Here is a 21,533-nt window from a genome sequence, read left to right as displayed (position 1 = left end):
GTTAGACCCGTACCCCCATACCCCCGATCCATAGAGCGCTATAGATAAACATCGGTGTCTATAAATATTTAACATTGCAGCAATCCTGCGGCTGCCCAGTTTATTGGCAAAGCGAAAGACACCTGAAGAAGCCTTCCCCATCCTGGCTTTTATGTTAGTGTGTTCAGGTGCCCAAGAGCCCAGGCTATTAAAAGTAATGCCCAGATAACAAAAATTATCTACAGCCTCAATTCTGTTATTTTTAAAATAGAAAGACTTATGGTAATTCGCCTTTTTGCCACAGACCATTGTAAATGTTTTGGTGTTATTAATTTTAAGTTTTTTACCCTGAATGAAGTCATAAAAACAATTCATTAACCGCTGCAAGCCAATTGGAGTTCTGGATAATAAAACAGTGTCATCCGCGTATAACAACACTGGAATAGGTAGGCCCCCTGCTTGTGGTGCATCAGCCTGGACCTGTTTTAATTCATGTTCCATGGAATTAATAAAAAGAGAGAAAAGCAGGGGGGCCAGTACGCACCCCTGCCTAATGCCTGATTTTACCTTAATCTTGCTCGTGCACTCTCCAGCTGGACCATATCGAATCTGTGTGGACAAATTGGAGTATAGCCCAGCTAGGAAATGGATGATAGCCGGGGGTGCCCCCATATCAAGAAGGGTTGTCCACAACAGGGAGTGATTCACCAGGTCGAAGGCACTAGAGAGGTCCGCAAAACAAAGGAATAGGGAACCAGGTTTGGCCATAGTATATTTACCTATTAAGAGATTAAGGTTAATACATTGGTCAATGGTCCCCAAGCCCTTTCTAAAGCCATACTGTGATTGTGCCAGGATATTATTATCAGACGCCCACTCCTCCAGGCGTAACAATAATACTCGGCTCATAATTTTAAGGGAGGAGTCTAGAAGGGAAATGGGGCGATAGTTTTTGGCCTCCCCTCTATCTCCCTTCTTGTAAATCGGGATGATGATGGATTCGCTCCAAGTTGCCGGGGTGGAAAGATCAGTGGCAGCATTGAAGACCTGGGTCAATAGGGGGCTCCAGAGGGCCAAATCATGTTTGTATATATCTACCGGGACCCCGTCGGGTCCTGGGGCTTTCCCACCTTTACTAGAATTGATTGCCATGTCCACTTCTCGAATGGTGATTCCCAGAGGCTGCGGACGCAGCTGGGGGTTCATATGGGTTTTATCATAAGTCTCCTCAGGTGGATCGAAGATTCCTGAAAAATATTTGACCCAGCTCTCTTCACTTACTAATGCGGTAAGTACTGGGAAATCATCATTCTGGAGGAATGGGGCATTAATAGTACTCCAGAACAATTTACAGTCCTTAAGGGCTGCGGCACAATCCAGATTATCCCAGGCTTGTTCCCGGAGTTCGTTTTTCCTACGTTTGAGTTCTGTGTTATAATTTGACCTTAAGGTTTTAACTATTTCCCTATCTCTAGGGAGATTTGACAGTGCTTGCTTAAGAGTTTTTAGCGCTGTGGTACAAGCGCGGTCAAACCAGCCAACCTTACCCCGTTTAGATGTATTCTTATTATTAGTAAAGATTCCATTAATTATAGTACCAAGATCCTCAAAGTCCGTTATAATGCCTGAAAGAGGGGCATTGACTTCCAGACAGCGAAGTATCTGATTGAGACCGCCTGCCACAACTGTGCTATGTAGTTTTTCAGATTTTTCGGTACACCACTTTATCCTGGTTCCATTAGGCCTACTTGGGACGATATTGTCAACAACCCTGCCTGTGGGCATAATTTTCGGGCCCCACATAAGAATATACATAGTTAGGGCATTGTGGTCGCTCAAACATAAATCCTTGGTAATTGGCACTGTACAAAATGGCACCAAAAGGGTTGAGATCAGCAAATGATCAATGACCGACTCAGCGTCCCTCCCTCTAAATGTTGGAACAATATTGCCCATAATATCGAGAGCTGGTTGGTGAATAACTAGATCAAATTTTAACAGAAGACCATTAAGGGCGGTCCCATATAGGGAGTGTTGGAAATGTGCTAAATTCTCCCCAGATTCCCCATCAAACCCACAAACTGGGGTTAGAGAGTGTGGGCATGTTCTAATGTTAAAGTCCCCTCCCCATATGATGTCATAAAATGAGTGGGGTTTGTTACAGATTTTATTTAAAAAGGCTTCCAGTTCATCCACAACCAGACTACTGTTAGAGTCAAATGTATTATTGTAGTGATTGATCAATAAGATGTTCCTGCCCTTTTTAGCTTTTAGTTCCAGAATTTGTGAATGTGTGCCCACAATTGCATATGTATCAACAGTTATCGGGAGGTCAACTGATATCAAAACAAGCAGGCCCCCTTTTGCCCTCCCCATAACAGATTCCTGGGCAACACAATTGTATGAAACAAACCCATCAACATAGATTTCCGTAGTGGACCATGTTTCCTGTAAACATAAAATATCAAACCCAAGAACTAGTTCCCTCCACCCTAAAGCTGAAGCTTTCTGACGCCAGCCAGCTATGTTCCAACTCACCATAGAATACCCTTGATCACTAGGGGGAGATAGCTCTTCTATGGGAGAGATCAAGGTGCCTCCTATATCATCAATAACCTCAACAGGTGGTGGAAAGTTGGACTCGTTTGATTTATCATGAGTTGGGGGGGTCCAAACATGTGTATTGCAGGTGATTTTATCTCTCATTGCTGGAAGGTTTTGATATTCCACAGTGACTCCGCTATCGGCTAGGTTAGTCTCGTTGGGTAGAGGGGGGACAGTAGTATGGACATTGGGTAGTCAGTCGACTCCTTCAAGCCCATCAAGACAGCCATATCGATTATAATCCCAGAAGATATTCTGCGGGGTCTGAAATGGGGGCAATCTGGTGTGACTTGGGCGAAAAGGCCTTCCCCTACGTTCGACCCTAGTCCACTCGTTGCTGCCATCATAGTACAAGGGGTTAGTCGGCGGTGGGAAGAAAAAGGAAACAGGGAGGGTCTGGATAGTGGAATCAGGTGACCTATTAACACCCGCACATATGTAAGATACTGTGCGTGGGTCTCTAAAACTGACAGTGATACAATCTCCCTTGATAGATTTAGGGGTTTTACCGATCCATGGTACCCTCCGCACCATGATAACTTCATTGTGTAGATGTGTCGGCAAGGGGCGGTTCCAATTAAGCCATTTAATAACTTGAGTTTTAAGGGAATTGAAAGTTTCGGTTTCCCCCCTGGCTAATGGAGGTGCACCTGCCAGGATTACCATAAATCGGTTGGCCTCAGGTGGGAGGTTGGGTCGTCTCGTTCTTGGAGTTTTAAGGTCTTCTGGTTGCGGCCCTTGGGTATCCAGAGACATAAGTGCGGGTGGGATATGCAAACCTTGAGGGGGGCCTTGAGTAGACTGTGGGGCAACTAGGCTAACCGAGCTAGAGGCTTGGGGAGCGGGTTGTGTGCTTACGGTCATTGAAATAGGAATTTGGGGCACAATAGTCGGAGGAGTAGTGTGGAGAGAGGGCAAACTAGGAGGAGGGCCAGAACTATTAGGCTTAGTGGAATTAGCTAGAAGTATAGCAGTTGATTTCTCTATATTAGACATTCTGAAGTCAAGCCTATCTAGTTTGGCCTCTAGAGGAAAAATAATCGATTTAAGTAAGATAGCTAATTTATCCATAGACATATCATTACTGGATGAGCTCCCTTCCCCGTTGGAATTCAGCAATAAGGGTGCTCCGTCTGTACTGGTTGTTCTAGCTATTTTAGATGTCCTCCCAGTAGTTTTTCCCTTGCAATTATATTGTCTCTTCCGTTTCTTGGTGGCCCCTTCATTCCCCCCATGAGTTGTAGGGATAGTAGGATTCCCTTCATTAACAGCGGCAGAGGATACATTTGCACAATCAGATATATGGCTAGAATCAGCTATGGTGATGGAGGGGTTAGATATAACAGTAGATTCTATGCTTAGCGGGGGGGCTGAGTCTGGAAGCGGAAATAGGACATCCGACAGAGGCAAGCAGTCAGAAGGTCTTTCAGGAGTTCTGGCATTAGCTAAAGGGCCCATACTCGAGCGTTTAAGAGACATTAGCTCCTTGGACAGTCGTTTCTCCAGAGTAATAATTTCTTTGTCAATGATGGTGTTAGCCCTAGTAAGAAACTTCTCCATACCTCCAGCGGCAGATTGAGATCCTCCTGCCAGCGAAGATTTGCTCCTCGTTTCCCGGCCAACCATGGTCCACAGACGATCAGGCAGCAGGAAGAGGTAGGGGGGTAGCCCGGTCCGGTCACTGCCGGTCACGAACGGGCCACAAACGGGCCCGCTCTTGGCCCGGTCTTCGCCCGCTTCGTCGTCCGCGCGCGTCCCGCGTACGCGTTCCAGGCGGGGTTAAAATAGAGGAGGAGAGAAGGGGGCGGGAAGAGGAACCAGGTGCGCGCGATGGACGGCGCTAGCACTATGGCTGAGATACCCGCCACCCCCTCTCAACACAATCCCCAAAAGGAGGGAACCCGGAAACAGTTCTTGAAGTTTTTGGAAGTGGGAGGGAGTGACCCTCCCGGCCGTATTTATTAAAACAAAATTAAAAACATTAAACGTTTCATGTTATGTACAATTTCATTACCATATTGCGATGTTTGGCTAACCTTAACAGATTCTCTAATACAGAGGTTCTCCTAGCCGATCTAACATCCTACAAAACATTTTCTCGAAATATTGAAATTGTACATCCTAACGTTTAAGGGCCAACGGCAAGGTCGTAACCGGTGTCAAGATCCCTAACCAGACTTACCCCTCCCACTTGGGGAGGGGCGACAGCACGGAGGCGTACCTCAAGTGCAACTACTACCAATTTCCCTTGACTTGACGGGGGCACCTAAAACTTCGACGCCAGTTAAAGGTCGTTCGAAGACTCGTGTGAGGTATCTAGAAGGTATCGTAGTCCTCCCCCCAACCCCACACAACTTACCGCATCTGCCGTCGCAGATGTCACTGGCCCCGGGAAATTCCCCAGGAGGGGGCTGTAACCCCTCCTACAAAGGAAGGGGCCTTGACCGCCTTTCCTTTACTTCCGGCGACCCATCCTTAGAAGGGACCGCCTCCCCATTGAGGGGCCAATGGCCACCTCTCCCGAGCGCTCCCATCCGTGTTGGGTGACGCCCACTCATAGGGATCTTCTAATTAGTGCTCACCGATCATGACCTTACCGCCTACCAAAATAAATACGACAATGCTAATTAACCTAAAAATACATTGGCCACTATGACCGAAAGAGCATGCTTACAAATCGACACTATATCCGAATCTCTTTAATCACAAAACTTACACAAAATATACCATTCTTTATTACACTCAACATCAACATGATACTATCACAACCTGTAAATAAACAGAAACAGAACCATTGCTCAACTTTATTACGAACAACTGGCTGTCTTCAGGGGCTGGTGGGTGGGTCAAAATTGGCTCTTCGTTCTGTCCCGAGCTCACGTGCAGCGAGGAGGTGCAGCTTCAGAGCACAAGAACAAGAGGATGTCTTCTGGTCTTGCGTCCCTTTTTATCCGTCTTCAGGGCGGGCGTAAACCCGCCCCTGCCTGCCCCGGGGGCGTGGCTGGCTGCGTCAGTGTCTAGGCCAGCCCACTGTAAGGCGGGAAAAAGCGCGCCCCGGCTACGCCGCTTCGGGCATACCAGCCGAGACGCGCCTCCCGCCCAAAAATGGCTTCCCGGGGGGATCGAGGCACTCCGCCATACGTTCGGGGGGACCGAGTGGTCGCCCCTTTCCATATGGCTGAGATACCCGCCACCCCCTCTCAACACAATCCCCAAAAGGAGGGAACCCGGAAACAGTTCTTGAAGTTTTTGGAAGTGGGAGGGAGTGACCCTCCCGGCCGTATTTATTAAAACAAAATTAAAAACATTAAACGTTTCATGTTATGTACAATTTCATTACCATATTGCGATGTTTGGCTAACCTTAACAGATTCTCTAATACAGAGGTTCTCCTAGCCGATCTAACATCCTACAAAACATTTTCTCGAAATATTGAAATTGTACATCCTAACGTTTAAGGGCCAACGGCAAGGTCGTAACCGGTGTCAAGATCCCTAACCAGACTTACCCCTCCCACTTGGGGAGGGGCGACAGCACGGAGGCGTACCTCAAGTGCAACTACTACCAATTTCCCTTGACTTGACGGGGGCACCTAAAACTTCGACGCCAGTTAAAGGTCGTTCGAAGACTCGTGTGAGGTATCTAGAAGGTATCGTAGTCCTCCCCCCAACCCCACACAACTTACCGCATCTGCCGTCGCAGATGTCACTGGCCCCGGGAAATTCCCCAGGAGGGGGCTGTAACCCCTCCTACAAAGGAAGGGGCCTTGACCGCCTTTCCTTTACTTCCGGCGACCCATCCTTAGAAGGGACCGCCTCCCCATTGAGGGGCCAATGGCCACCTCTCCCGAGCGCTCCCATCCGTGTTGGGTGACGCCCACTCATAGGGATCTTCTAATTAGTGCTCACCGATCATGACCTTACCGCCACAGGCCGGATAGTTGACCGGCTATCCGGACCCCCACAAAACTCCTACCTAAAGGTCATGTTTTAACGTTTTTAACCATGCTAAGAAGTCTCCTATGAGTAACTCATTCCCCACCCGAGACAAATGCACACCATCCCCCAAATACATACTGTCATCATTAATACAACCATGCGAGATAGAATGCAGTGTCTTGGAACGGAACAACCTACTCACTTTGTTATTAAGTTTTCTAACAGAATGGTTCAAAGCAGGAATCGAAATAGCCCCCCGCCACACCTTACGTGGGATCATATGGGACCATGCAATTGTGCACCCCGGAACTCTCCTCGCCAACCAACTTACAGTGGAAAGCATTGCCTCTAGGAGAAGTCGTCTACCGGTGGTGACCAAATCATTGCCCCCTAAATGTACTATGACTATAGACGGCGGTGACCTCGTCCGCCCTAACAAACCCTCAAAGAATGCTTGAAACTGGTCAATACAGAGACCGCCACTTCCGTAGAAGGACACCCTGTACCCGTATTCCCCAGCTACGTGAATCATGTCACCTGCTTTGAATACGTCTGCGGCACGCCTCACGTATGAGTGGCCCACGACCCACACCTCTTTTCTCACAGCCGGTGATGTCTGACCGCTGGCCCGGTGTTGGGTCGACTGCATAGTCCGCCCCGCCTCGTAGGCTTGCGCAACTGAAAACCAAACAAAAGACAAGAAGCGTGAGTACATTATTACAGCTTCACAACATGTGCAACCGCACATATCTCTTATAACAATTGGAGGACCAACGCCCCACTCGTTTTACTTGTTCAACATTAAGACCCCTGGCTGTAGCTTCAGTGGCAGCCCCTATCCGAAAGGAATGGGTCCCAAACTCGCCCGGGTTCAAGCCCGCTGCGGCAATCGACATCGCAAGCACCCGCTGAAACTGAAATTTCGTCAGTGGGGTGGCGTCCGCGTGTCTCAACAATGTCCCTCCCCATGATGCCACCCTTCGTGCTAGGTAGTCTTCTAAACACTTTACCGGACACATGGAGGACCCGGGAATCCTGCGAATGATTATGCAGTCACCCATCCCATCTTGATCGGTCTTGGACCTGACAATGGAGACAGTCATCGTCTCACCCCTGATCTGAACGTGTTCCTGGCACAAACCCCCCACCGCATCCCGTTTGTTCCTTGCCACCAGCTCACTTATCCTCATCGCCCCATGAAATGCAAGCGTAAAAGCAGCTCGGAACAAAACCGTCTCGAACTGAGACGAGCATGTGGCAGGGAGTGTGGCCAGCAACTGGGACAACCTATCCAGACCTATCGGGCGCCTCTCATCTACTCTGCGACCCTCAAGGCGTTGCCACCCGCGCAGCGCTTTCTGTACCACGAAAGACGCTGTCGGGTCGTGGATATTATGCGCCCTGGCAACAAAGGAAATGGCAGCACGATGCCTCTGGGCCGTAGCCACCGACTTCCCAACCCTACGCAAGGACATCAAAAAATGTACTACCCATTCCTCATGGCCCCAAAGCCCCTCTCTCTCAGTCCCCAAAAAGGCTAAATAGGCCCGAAACGCCCCTTCATATGCCTTCCTCGTCCTCGGTGCTAGACTCTCTCCCACGAGGTGACGAAGTTCGGGGCACCGAGAGACCAGAGAGCTTCGGGAAAGGGTGCTGGCTCTGGGTCCGCTGAGGGAAGGAAACCCGAGAAGGCCTGCATTTGAAAACGAGACAGTGCGTCAGCCGCCTGATTCATCACCCCTGGGACATGTTTTGCTCTGAATATCACGTTCAATTGCATACACAGTAAGACAATTTCTTTGAGCAGCCTTAAAATCAGTTTACAACGTGCTGCCTGACTATTGATGCATTCTACAACGGTCATATTGTCAGACCAAAATATAACAGAATGATCTTTGAACCCTTCGGGCCAGGTTCTGAGGGCCACCAAAATGGGAAACAGTTCAAGGAAAGCAATATTACTCGTCAGACCATCTTTATGCCACCATGTTGGCCACCTTTGTGCCGACCATTTTGTGCCGAAGATGGCGCCAAAGCCCATGCTTCCTGCTGAATCCGTCCATAGACCAAGCTCGTCAGAGGACACGGCTGGTTTGTTCCAGACGACTCGACCATTGAAGTCCGCCAAAAATGCTAACCAAATACGCATGTCCTGGCGGACCTCAGCCGATAGTCTTGTGCGATGATGACCCTCTTTTAGGCCAACCATCGCTTGGGCAATTGAACGGGAAAAGGGGCGGGCCATTGGTATCACCCTCAGGGCAAAATTCAACTTCCCCACCAATTGCTGCAATTGATGCAGCGTGACTTTAGATGCATCTATACACACTTGCAGGGCTGCCCTGAATTTCGACACTTTGGCAGCTGGTAAACGAAAACAACCCTCACTAGAGTCCAACTCAATCCCCAGAAACTCGAGGCAAGTCGTGGGACCCACAGTTTTACCTGGTGCCAATGGCACACCAAATTGACTCATTAACACACAAAATTCGGCCAAGGCCCGGCCGCATTCGTGATTCCCGGCGGCCCCCAGGAACAGAAAGTCATCAAGGTAATGCATTACATTTTTGAAACCCGTTTTCTTCGTGAAGACCCATTGTAGAAAACTACTGAATTTCTCGAAATATGCACAAGATATAGAGCACCCCATCGGCATACACCTATCCATGTAATATGAACCTTGAAACATGAATCCCAGAAGACGCTGGTCGTCTGGGTGTACCGGGAGCAACCGGAACGCCGACTCGATATCTGATTTCGCCATCAGCGTCCCGGGCCCCAGGCGATTCAAAATGGCTACGGCCTCATCAAATGATGCGTACCGCACCGAACATACCTCTGGATCAATTGCATCGTTTACAGAAAGACCATGTGGAGCTGACAAATTATGAATCAATCGAAACTCACCTGGGTCTTTCTTGGGAACCACCCCTAATGGAGAACAGACAAAATTTTGTACCGGGGGCACACTAAACGGGCCGGCGACCCGACCTCGGATAACCTCTTTCCGGATCTTATCCTGCACTACGGTCGTATGCTGCAAGACGGAAAGTTGGTTTTTGCACGTCCCGACACCCCGAAAGTCCCCTACCGGGATGCGGAAACCATATGAAAAACCGTTCCGCAGCACCCCAGCAGAAGTACGATCTGGGTATTCACTGAGCCAGGGAATCATCGCCAAGGTATCAATCGGGGTTGGTAAAGGCGCCCCTCGGACTATATTAGACCTGTTTGGCGCCTCCTCTACCCCCATTCTCACCCGTTCTGGCTCTGCACGAGGACTCAGGATGGGACGAACCGCAACCACTACATTCGTGCTTGAACTTACACGATCCCTGGGGCCTAGTACATTTACCTTTGTTGAAATTGAAACAGAAACCCCTTTTCCCTGTATTACTGGCAGGTCTCGAGTAATCGTCGGTACTCGTACCTGACCGAAAGGGCGTCCCCGCATATTGGCGGGAGGACTCGCCGACATTGCTCCCCACCAACGGCATTTTCAACATTCCCGACTCTTTCATTTTATCCCATGTCAAAGAATCATAACAGTCCCAGGTCAAACTTTTGTTATGCTCCTTCGCTTTCCTGAAGAGATTATCATAACAGAACCAATGGTTACCCTGGTGAGACGTCGAGTACCCCATGATTCGTGACTGATAGATCGGTAACTCAGCAAGCAATTCAGGCCTACGTTCCCCTAGGATCGACGTAAAAATTCCCCATGCATTGCCCCAATTACCAATATTTTCATTCACTTTAAAGGCGGCCATTTTTGCGCGCCAAACACTCGGGTGCATCAGATCCTTCTGACCTTTAACATGCTCCACCTCATAATGATCGACAAGCAAGGAGAAAATGTTCACATACTCCCCTGCCCAAATCTTTTCCTTTACTGCCAAAGGAACATGTTGCCCCAACTTTTCTCTACGAGAGGGTGCTGACTCATCCCTCGCGATTGGCAATGGCCGCTTACCTGCACCGGACGTAGCTTCTGTAGTCACAACCGGGGCCTGCGGCTTGTCTATCACTGCAGCCGGCGCGGGCACCTTGGCTGCATCTCGCTTCTCGCGCAACTGCTTCATCAGTACTTGTGCCTCGGCAGCCGTGGCGCCCTCGCTACTGTCGCCCAACCACGCTGCTAGCTGTGCCGCCAACTCGGGAGGCATATCTTCCGTGGATGTCGGGGTGACCACGACGGGAATCGGATTCCCCTCCACCGGTACCGGGGTTGGCGCCTCGAGCGGGGTACAGGGAACCGGGACGTCTCCCCCGGCTGGTCCCCTTCTAGGCCTCTTGGCTTTTCCTCCAGGAGCTGCTCCAGCCGATGGACGCCCCGATCCCCCCTCCCCATCTCGCTCCGCCACCCGTTTCTTCATCTCGGACATATCCTTCATGAGGATCCGAACCATCTGTTCCGTCGTCATTCTCTTCGCGCCTTTTCTGGGCATCTTTCCGACCAAGTATCTAGAAGACAAAAAGAAAGATCAAAACGCTCAAAATTGGCTCTTCGTTCTGTCCCGAGCTCACGTGCAGCGAGGAGGTGCAGCTTCAGAGCACAAGAACAAGAGGATGTCTTCTGGTCTTGCGTCCCTTTTTATCCGTCTTCAGGGCGGGCGTAAACCCGCCCCTGCCTGCCCCGGGGGCGTGGCTGGCTGCGTCAGTGTCTAGGCCAGCCCACTGTAGGGCGGGAAAAAGCGCGCCCCGGCTACGCCGCTTCGGGCATACCAGCCGAGACGCGCCTCCCGCCCAAAAATGGCTTCCCGGGGGGATCGAGGCACTCCGCCATACGTTCGGGGGGACCGAGTGGTCGCCCCTTTCCATTCTGGACCTCGCAGTCCCGCTCCCAAGGCAGATGAAGGTTTCCGGTTCTCCCCCTACCGTGGTGACCGAGCCGATGTGCTCCCAGGTCGTAGGGTTAAAAGAATCGAAGGCTCCGCTTTACTTCAAGCCCCCAGGGCGTCCACAGGCACAGGACAAGAAACTCCACGCAGTTCGAGCGGCACCCGCGTCAGCGGGGGACGTGATGAGTTTTAAAGGTACCCAGCAGCTCCGGGCAGCTCAGAGGGAGAAGGGGGCGGGAAGAGGAACCAGGTGCGCGCGATGGACGGCGCTAGCACTTCTGGACCTCGCAGTCCCGCTCCCAAGGCAGATGAAGGTTTCCGGTTCTCCCCCTACCGTGGTGACCGAGCCGATGTGCTCCCAGGTCGTAGGGTTAAAAGAATCGAAGGCTCCGCTTTACTTCAAGCCCCCAGGGCGTCCACAGGCACAGGACAAGAAACTCCACGCAGTTCGAGCGGAATGATAGACTTAAATTGGACATTCTCAGTGTCGAAAAATAAAAATAAAAAGGGCATTCTACCAGTAATTTTCTTTTGTCCACTAGAGCCACCACGGAGCTCCCGACCTAGCTCCCTAGCCGGCCGCTATCTTCCCCTCTTCTGCCAGCCGGTATTTGGAGTTTCTGATGTAGGGGGCCAAAATATTTCCGAATCTGTAAATTTACCGAATCGGTAAATGTACCGATTATGTAAATTACCGATTCGGTAAATTTACAGATTCGGTAATATGGGATGTAGGTGCCACTGAAATCAGTGCCACAGGCCCTAAATAATTTGTTATTTACCATCAAATTCTATTTGATGGTAAATAATGAATTCCTGTGTACATGCACATCTGTGCATGTACACCTGTGCCATGTGGCACACACACATGCCCTAAGGGCATGTATGTGTGTCACATGGCACTCAAGCCTGAATCCGGGGTGCAACAGGGTGTCAAAGTGAGACCCTGTCCCCCTTGTAAAATCGGTAATTTCACCGAATCAGTATTTACCGATTCGGTAATTGCCATTGGTTCCTATGGGCCTCAAGGCCCATAGGAATACATGGCAATTACCTAATTACCGAATATTCCCAATTCGGTAAGTATTTCGGTAAAAATACCTACATAGCATTTACCGATTTGTAAATACCGAATCGGTGAAATTCGGTATTTACGAATTGGTAAATGCCATTTACCTACATATGGCCCTTTATCATGCAATTTGCAGTTTTTAGGAGCTCACTATATTAATTAAAACTGCCTTGGATTCTTAAGTCTGGGCTCTCACACACCCCTTTTAAACACAAAACACTTGAAACAAATCAGAGCAAATAAAAAAACAACCTTTCCTTTTAATAGGTTTCATACTTCTGTTCTACCGTACTTTCTTTCAACAACATTCTGTTATTATAACTCTAATATTGTCCATTCATGTACAAAACATAAATACATGAGCGTATATGAGTTATGTTGGAAGAACCATACTAAAATCCATCTACACAATTAAAATAAATGCATTATTTGAACACCTTCGAAGGAAAACGTTTAGGTTAGTAGTTAAAACACTGTTCACAGATAATTTATCAGAATGTATCTGGGATATCCTTGTAGACATTTTATAAATAGCAAACACCAACGTTTTAAAATCTGTAATTAGCAGAAATATAGCATGCAAAATAGATGAAAAATGTGTCCAATAATGAATGACAGAACTATAGAATATTTATGAAGTTGAACAGTAAAAAATTTATCGTGAGCAGATTTTTGGAGAATTAGGGTTTGCGGAAAAATGAATGATATGTATCATCAAGCTTCCTCCTCTTCCAGCCTATAGTGTATAGCTTTTAATTCTATTTTGGTACATTCAAATGCCACTTTTTGATTCTCCTCTTCCAGTCAATCATAGGTCCATCTACACCTGCTTCATCTTACACATAACAAGTTTGTTACTCATCTAAATTCAAGTAATTCACTTTACCTCACTGTGGGGTCCATTCCTACAAATAACCTAATAGTGCATCCCACTGCCTGTACATTGCTTTACAACATAATCAACTATACAAAAGTACCATGACCATGGCATGTGATCTGTAAGAATTTGAAGTTACCTTCTGGTGTGGTGCTTGTTATCTTTTCGTTTGTCGGTAATGTTGTTGCTGTTGTAGGTGTTATTAATGTAGTTGTAATTGTAGTGGGTGTTGTTGGGGTTGTTAATGTTGTGGGTGATATTGTTGATGCTGTTACTGTTGTTGTTGCTTTTAACTCTTTTGATACTGTTGACAATGATGTTGTTGTAGGAGACTTCGTTGTTCCTGATTCTGTTGGAAAGCAAACACAAATCTTGGTTCCTATAATTTCATTGCAACATTAGTGAGTAAACAAAAAGTCATTAATAATTTTCTTAAACGTTCAAATGCAAAGTGGCTTAGCGCTAAAGTGGAGAACTCGAAAAGGATCAGTAAGAAACTCTAGAGTCGCTGTTCTGGCAAGAAGGTCGGAGGGAGCTCGAGCATCGCTATTGTGACAAGGAGCTTGAGAAAAAGCGTTTCTTAACTAATTTCCTGAAGCCTTGGTAACTTCCCTGCCCTCTTTAGGCCAAAAAACAAGAAAGGGTTTGGACTTCAATCACTAAGGCTGAGACATAATTCAACAATAAACAACTGAATGCCTATACTGATATGCAATTCACCTCTCAAAGGCAACACATGGAAATGAAACAACCTTTGTGTGGCTAATTGTGTGTACATAATATGAAAAGAATTGAAAAATATATGGGAGTTCTTTAAACTTATTTGTTTGGCCTACAGTTTAATTGTATATTTTTTGATTGGATATTGTTTTGACATTGCGTAAAGTGGGTACGGTGTAGGGCTGCTGGAATGAGTGGAGAGTGGGAGTAGTGGATGTTTGTGAATGTATGCTAGAAAAGGTTTCATGAAATGAGTGTGAAAGTGATGTGAAGCTGGGTTGTTGAATCTCTAAAAGGAGATTTATTGTGGTGTGGTGAGAGAAAAAAACGTTTTCATGTGATTTAATTGTGTCCATGGAATTCATACATGTGATGATGTTTATAAATAAATTCTGAATAATAAGAAAACAGAGGTTTCATGGCTGCATTTTTTAATTTCAATGTGTTTCAGTTGAGAGGTGAATTGCATATCAGTATTGGCATTCTCTTAAGGCCAAAGGCAAGGAGTTCCAGAGATTGCTGCCAACATGGTAGAGACTCCTGTCTCCCCATCTGACTTTCTTCATCCAAGGAACTTTGAGCAGGTGGTCTGAGGATGAACATAAGGCTCGCTGAGAACAGCACTGAAGTGTGTTAGATCTGTGGTAGATCGCTCCCTTACCGTACAAGACATTATGAATGAGGCACAGGGCTTCAAATTTTATCGTATGGCATGTCACTATTGGCATATTTAATTTATTTATAAGTCCCTAGTAAAGTGGACTCTATGTGCCAGGGTCCTGTACATGCTACAAGTGGGCCTGCAGCACTGATTGTACCACCCACTTCAGTTGCCCTTTAAAACATGTCACAGGCCTGCCATTGCAGAGTCTATGTCCGCAGTTTTAACTGCCATTTCAGCCTGGAAAGTTAACCCTCTTGCCAGGCCCAAACCTTCCTTTTAGTACAAATATGTCACCCTTAAGTTAGGCCCTAACAAGCCCCAAGGGTACGGTGCAGGTTATTTAAAAAGTTGGACATGTACTTTCATGTTTTACATGTCCGGGTAGTGAAAAACAGTTAAATACGTTTTCCACGACTGAAAGGGCTATCTTTCCCACAGGTTAACATTGGGATTACCTTATTACATCTTACAAGTGTAATTTCTAATTGGGACAAGATGGATATTTCGAGTTTGGTGTCTCTAGACCAGAGTTCTTCAAACTGTGGGGCGCGCCCCCCCAGGGGGGCGTGACCCCATCTCAAGGGGGGCGCCACTCCACCATAAAACCTTTACTGTGTTGGTGTTTAACTGTCCCGCATCGCAAGTCTACAAAACCATTTCAAACTGAATTGTTTCTTGGGAGAACTCCGGTAACAGAGGGTTGGAGTGGCGAGGGAGGGGGAGATAGATGGGGCACGATGTGCTCTTTCTTTGTCATGTTAAGAGCTAACAGTTACTTGTAATTGTCCTGGGAGGGGGTTAATTGGTAGAGCCGAAATACTTGAGCTGCAGTGGAAGGCAGGAAGTCTCTGCTAAAACCTAAAGCAAATGAACTGACAGTCCTGTTCCTTTGCATTAGATTTCATAGCAGAGGAGACTCCTTGCCTCCCACTGCAGCTGAAAGTGACTGTTACTTTCTATCAGTTTCAGCAAAGGAGACATTCCGCCTCCCACTGCAGCTGAAGCATTTCAGCTCTATGAAGTTAACTCCGTCTTGGGAGGGTTAGCTCTTAGCAGAAAGGAGACAAGTTTTTTTTAAAATTACACAGTCAGGCACACAATGCCCCACAGGCTAAAAGGGCTACAAGTTGCCAAAAGCAAAATGCCAGCCAGCCATGTGTAGTTCAAAAAGTATGCAAATTACTTGTCTTGACATTAAATATGCTTATAATTAAAGAAATATGTATTCCTTTGTAATGTGACTTTTCTGTCTTTTTCCCCTTTTATTATTATAAGTCATGGATCATTCAGGCAGCCCTAGCACACAATTAAAAGTGCTCTCTATGTATGTCCTGTTCCAAGTATGCACAGACAAGTGCTGACAATACAGCTTTAGGTGACTGCTTATTTTTGTATCACCTGAGACATCAAAAAAATGACCTGGCAACCCTAATTATAAAACTGGAACAGGCATATTATCAAGCGGCAGCGATAATTATCGCTGGCTGCGCTTTGGGTGAGATTTGTTATCGCCGGCTATCGCTAGACAATACTGCCATGCTACCGCTGTATTAACAACGCATAGCGCAATGGCGATAATTATTCCGGCGATAGCGGTGTTTTCAATGAAACATCGCTGGTTTTCCAGCGATGTTCCATGGAAAACGGCCACAGGGTCGTATCAGCATAATCCACCCCCAATGTAAAGTATAGGTAAGTCAGCATTTTAGCAGACGTTAGTTTTGGGCGAAAATCGTGGTTTTCGGCGAAAAACTAACATCTGCTAAAATGCGTGGGCCTCCTTGTAAATATCGCGATGTGCACATCAGCAATACTTTACAAGCAGTACTGCCCAGTGACTCCCACTTTGCATCTCATTAGAGATGCAAAGCAGGCGTCGGGAAAACGGGCGCTAAAAAGCGCTAATGCATGTAAGCACCCACATGTAAATAGGACTATAGTATCTCTGCATTTTTGGCTTTTAAAGAAGATAAGGCCCTTGTTTATATGCCCCAAGGTTTGTTACAAGATAAGCACTTTTATTTCCTCCACCCTGATCCCTGGTAATGCCATAATAGCAATAATTGTAGCTTATATCTGAAACCCTACGCTGCAGTCAATAACATGCGGAGTTGCTTCAAGTGTCAGGGAATGCACCCTAAATTCAGACAAATCGCTCCTCATTCTCGCCATTCACTTTCAGGCTCACCTTGCACTAACAGTGATCACAATGCACACACTGATCACCATGCACTCACAACATTCACCCGCTCACTCTGCACTCACAGTGATCACTCTGCACTCACAATGCACTGGCGCTGTTCACCCTGTACCTCACCCTGCAGTCACACAAGCACACTATTCAACCTGCAATCATGTGACACTTCACTCACCTGTCCCCCTCACTGCTCAATCTGGAATTTCACGCAAATAAGCCCATCAATAACCGTACAATCATTCGTCCCACTCTGCCCTTACACCCTCACCCAAATTCATATGGTCACCTCACTCACCCTGCAGTCACTCCTCTTACCCTACTCTCACACTGTTGCATGGGTCACGGTGCACTCATGTGGGTGCTCTAGCCACCTACACAGTGCAGAGGGTTAATGTGCCTGCTACAAAGAATGTGTACTATGCAGATCAAAGAACTGAGTGTGAGTAAACAATGAGAAGTGCTATAAAAAAATGAAATGTTTGCCAGAAAGGTGCTATAGAGAGATGAGGTGCATTGTTGGTGAGTGACAGCGAGGGAATTCATGGAGGAGGAAATGGAGGAGGGGGCGCCAAAACAGACTGTTGCACTGTGTGTGACCAGTGCTAGGGCCAGCCATGGCTGGGTGTTATTAGCCCCCACCTGAAGTTCGGGTCTAGTTGCGCTCCGGTACACAAGTATGGCCTGTCGTGCCACATCAAGGTTTTTGTCCTAAATGACAAAAGGACACATTTACATGTACTGCAATCCAGCTTTTAAGGGGGCCCCTTGATAGAGGCAGCTCTGTTTTTGCTCTGATGGCCTGGAATAATTCCTATAGAGATTCTTATAAATACCGTTTTGTTTCATTTCTTTTTAATGTGATTGGTGTAAGAGAGTCTATTACTATTTGCAGGGAAATATGTTTTTTCATGTTACAACCGTAAAAACGTTTATTTTAGATCAAAACCTGCAGTTTACTAAACACTCTTTTTGTGTTGAACATTACTTGCCAGATATGGCCCATGATATGCGCGTGGCGGATGATTGTATAGTGTGCCAGATTCCTGAAATTTCTGTTAGGTGGTGGGGGGGCCCAACATCTAAAGAAATTCAGCTGGGGGGGCTCAACCTACAAAAGTTTGAAGACCTCTGCTCTAGACTCACAATTTAAAAGCACAACTTATGGTGAACTCGGATTTTAAATTGTAGGTTTGAAAATGCCACATTTAAAAAGTTGGCATTTTCCTACTTTAACCATTCTGTGCCTCTACCTGTTTCTGAATACACATCTGGGGTGGGTGACAGATGCCTTTGTGCATTTCCACTAGACAGTCACAAACACAGGGACCTAAGGTGTGCCATTCACATGCTGATGGCCCAGCACCAGGCTATTGGGTCTTCATGGGCTGGGTAGAAGGGAGGAGCTTACTCTTGCACTTGAATAGAGATGTGTTTGTCCCCACACAAAATGCAGCATACCCCACTGTGGTGCGTTTGCAGCCAGGGCAAAAAGGGTGGGGGCCTTGTGTGCTTCAAAGGCCTTTTTTTGAAGCCTGCCTCCAGTTTGAAGCCACAACCAGTTATAAGTACTGGACCCCTAAGACTCCCAACTCAGTACACCCTGGTCCCCAGGAGACACTGCCAGGAAGAAAGACTGATGTGCTATTGAAAGGACTGACACCCTACTAGATTTGCAGGACTCCTGCTCCGCTGTGTCTGCCCGACTCATACTCCGCAGATTGACAATAATACAATACAGAAATGCGTGACTCAAAACCAATGCATCAATTACAATTTTTCAATAGATGACAACGCATTGCCTCCTCTGCTCCATGCAGCTGCTCTTCAATGTTGATGCTTTTTCTCCATAAAGGTACAGTTTCAGCGGGGCCTGCATGACTTCTGAATTGGAACTGCGTCTCATCATGGTCAGCTTGACTTTTAGATTTAACTCTGCCCAGCAGGTGTTTTACTGTTTTACCATATTAAGTGTTATGCAAAAACTTTACACATTGCCTCTTAAATTAAGCTTGCCTCCTCTGTTGCAAGCGAACAGAGGATGCACACAGGTTTTTTTAGGGTGTGTATCTGACTTACCTCTGTCAACTAGAGTCCCCCATTTTACAAGAATCGAACAGGAAGTGCTATCATCACCTGTAGTGAGAGGTGCCATCTTGGGTTTGTAATAGTGTGTGAACATCTGTGACTCTATAGATGCGCTACGCCATCTTGGAATCAGAGAGCAAGTGACCATGATTCCTCAATCTCCAATTAAGTTCTGTTTGTCCAAGCCTTTAAGTTCCATGTTGTCCTCATCTTACTGGAATCTGTCAACCTCTTTCCACAGGCTCTTAGAGTTGTGCAGACCCTATCTGCCTGAATGTCCTGACACAGAGTTGAAGAGTAACCATATTAATGAAGGTTGTAATAAGCAGATAACAAATAGCTGGCAGAAGGTGGATGCCTACTACCAAGAGGATAGCACAGCAATATCTGATTTCAGAATGGTTGGATGCATGGCTTGTTTCATCCCATTAAAAATAAAAGAGTAACAGTATTTAAATATTGGTGGTAATATTACATTTGAAGAAAAACACTTTGTCATATAATTTGCAGTTTTTAGAGACTCAATATATTAATTAAAACTGCCTTGGGTTTTTAAGTCTGGACTCTCAAAAACCCCTTTTAAACACAAAACACTTAGAACAAATCATAGCAAATAAAAAAAACCTTTCTTTTTAATAGAATGTTTCATGCTTCTGTTCTACCTGAATTTATTTCAACAACTTTCTCTTATTAGAACTCTAATATTGTCCATTCATGTTAAAAACATAAATACATGAGCGTATATGAGTTATGTTGATAGAAACATACTAACATCCATCTACACAATTACAATACCTGCATTATTTGAACACCTTCAAAGGAATTCTTTTAGGTTAGTAGTTAAAACACTGTTCACAGAATAATTTATCAGAATCGATCTGGGATATAATTGTCGACATTGTATAAATAGCAAACACTAACTTTTTAAAATCTGTATTTAGCAGAAATATAGCATGCAAATAGACAAAAAATGTGTTCAATAATAAATGACAGAACTATAGATAATTTATGAAGTTGAACAGTAAAACATTTATCGTGAGCAGTTTTTTGAACAATTAGTGTTTGCAGAAAAATGAATGATATGTATCATCAAGCCTCCTCCTCTTCCAGCCTATAGTGTATAGCTTCTAATTCTATTTTGGTACATTCAAATGCCACTTTTTGATTCTCCTCTTCCAGTCAATCATAGGTCCATCTACATCTGCTTCATCTTACACATAACAAGTTTGACACTCATCTCATTTTAAGTAATTCACTTTACCTCACTGCGGGGTCCATTCCTACAAATAACCTAATTGTGCATCCCACTGCCTGGACATTGCTTTACAACATAATCAACTATACAAAAGTCCCATAACCATGGCATGTGATCTGTAAGAATTTGAAGTTACCTTCTGGTGTGGTGCTTGTTATCTTTTCGTTTGTCGGTACTGTTGTTGCTGTTGTAGGTGTTATTAATGTAGTTGTTATTGTAGTGGGTGTTGTTGGGGTTGTTAATGTTGGCGGTGATATTGTTGATGCTGTTAATGTTGTTGTTGCTTTTAACTCTTTTGATACTGTTGACAATGATATTGTTGTAGGAGACTTCGTTGTTCCTGATTCTGTTGGAAAGCAAACACAAATATTTGCTCCTATAATTACATTGCAACATTAGTGAGTAAGTAAAAAAATTAATTAAGAATTTCCTTAAATGTGCAAATACAAAGTGGCTTGGCTCTAAAGTGGAGACCTTGAAAGGGATCAGTCAGAAACTCTAGCGTGGCTGTTCTGCCAAGGAGGTTGGAGGGAGCTCGAGCATCACTATTATGACAAGGAGCTTGAGAAAAAGCATTTCTTAACTCATTTCCTGAAGCCTTGGTAACTTCCCTGCCCTCTTTAGGCCAAGAAACAAGAAAGGGTTTGGGCTTCAATCACTAAGGCTGAGCCATAATTCAACAATAAACAACTGAATGCCAATACTTATATGCAATTCACCTCTTAACGGCAACACATTGAAATAAAACAATGTAGCCACAAAACCTCTATTTTCAAATTAATCAGAATTTATTCATAAACAGCATCACATGAATGAATTCCATGGACAAATTAAGTCGCATTAAAAACTATTTTTATCTCACCACACCACAATAAATCTCCTATTAGAACATTCATCAAACCACTGTCACATCACTTTCACACTCATTTCATCCAACCTCTTCTAGCATACTTTCACAAACATCCACAACTCCCACTCCCCACACATTCCAGCATCCCTACACCCTGCCCACTTTACACAAACTCAAAACAATATCCAATCAAAGAATATACAATATACAATTAAACTGTGGGCCAAACAAATAAGTTTAAAGAAATCCCATAGATTTTTCAATTCTTTTCATATTATATACACTCAATTGGCCACACGAAGGTTGACGCATTTTGAACTGCTCAAATCTGGGGTTCTCCTCAGGGTCAGAAAGCTCAATCACATTGCTAGATCAGCCGATTATTACAAAGTTTGCTTTGATTTGAAGCTTAGATCGGCTGATCTAGCAATTTGATTGAGCTTTCTGGTCC

At 45.7% G+C, this 21,533-nt stretch overlaps 1 protein-coding gene across 1 annotated transcript in view; it reads right to left on the bottom strand.

Annotated features, from left to right (window-relative positions):
• Window positions 1-5,345: 5,345 nt before the first annotated feature.
• LOC147712271 (uncharacterized) overlaps window positions 5,346-21,533 on the bottom strand; it is a 116,676-nt gene continuing 100,488 nt past the window's right edge. The window contains exons 13-15 of the mRNA XM_086919612.1: window positions 20,369-20,578; window positions 13,451-13,660; window positions 5,346-5,352 (exon numbers count right to left, since the gene is read on the bottom strand). Of these exons, the coding sequence (XP_086775738.1) occupies window positions 5,346-5,352; window positions 13,451-13,660; window positions 20,369-20,578 (427 nt within the window). The remainder of the gene's footprint in view (window positions 5,353-13,450; window positions 13,661-20,368; window positions 20,579-21,533) is intronic.

This window comes from Lissotriton vulgaris, chromosome 5 (assembly GCF_964263255.1).
Source record: "Lissotriton vulgaris chromosome 5, aLisVul1.2, whole genome shotgun sequence".
Classification (NCBI taxonomy): Eukaryota; Metazoa; Chordata; class Amphibia; order Caudata; family Salamandridae; genus Lissotriton; species Lissotriton vulgaris.
The sequence above is the reverse complement of the archived record's forward strand: the minus strand, read 5'-3'. Positions and strand labels throughout refer to the sequence as shown.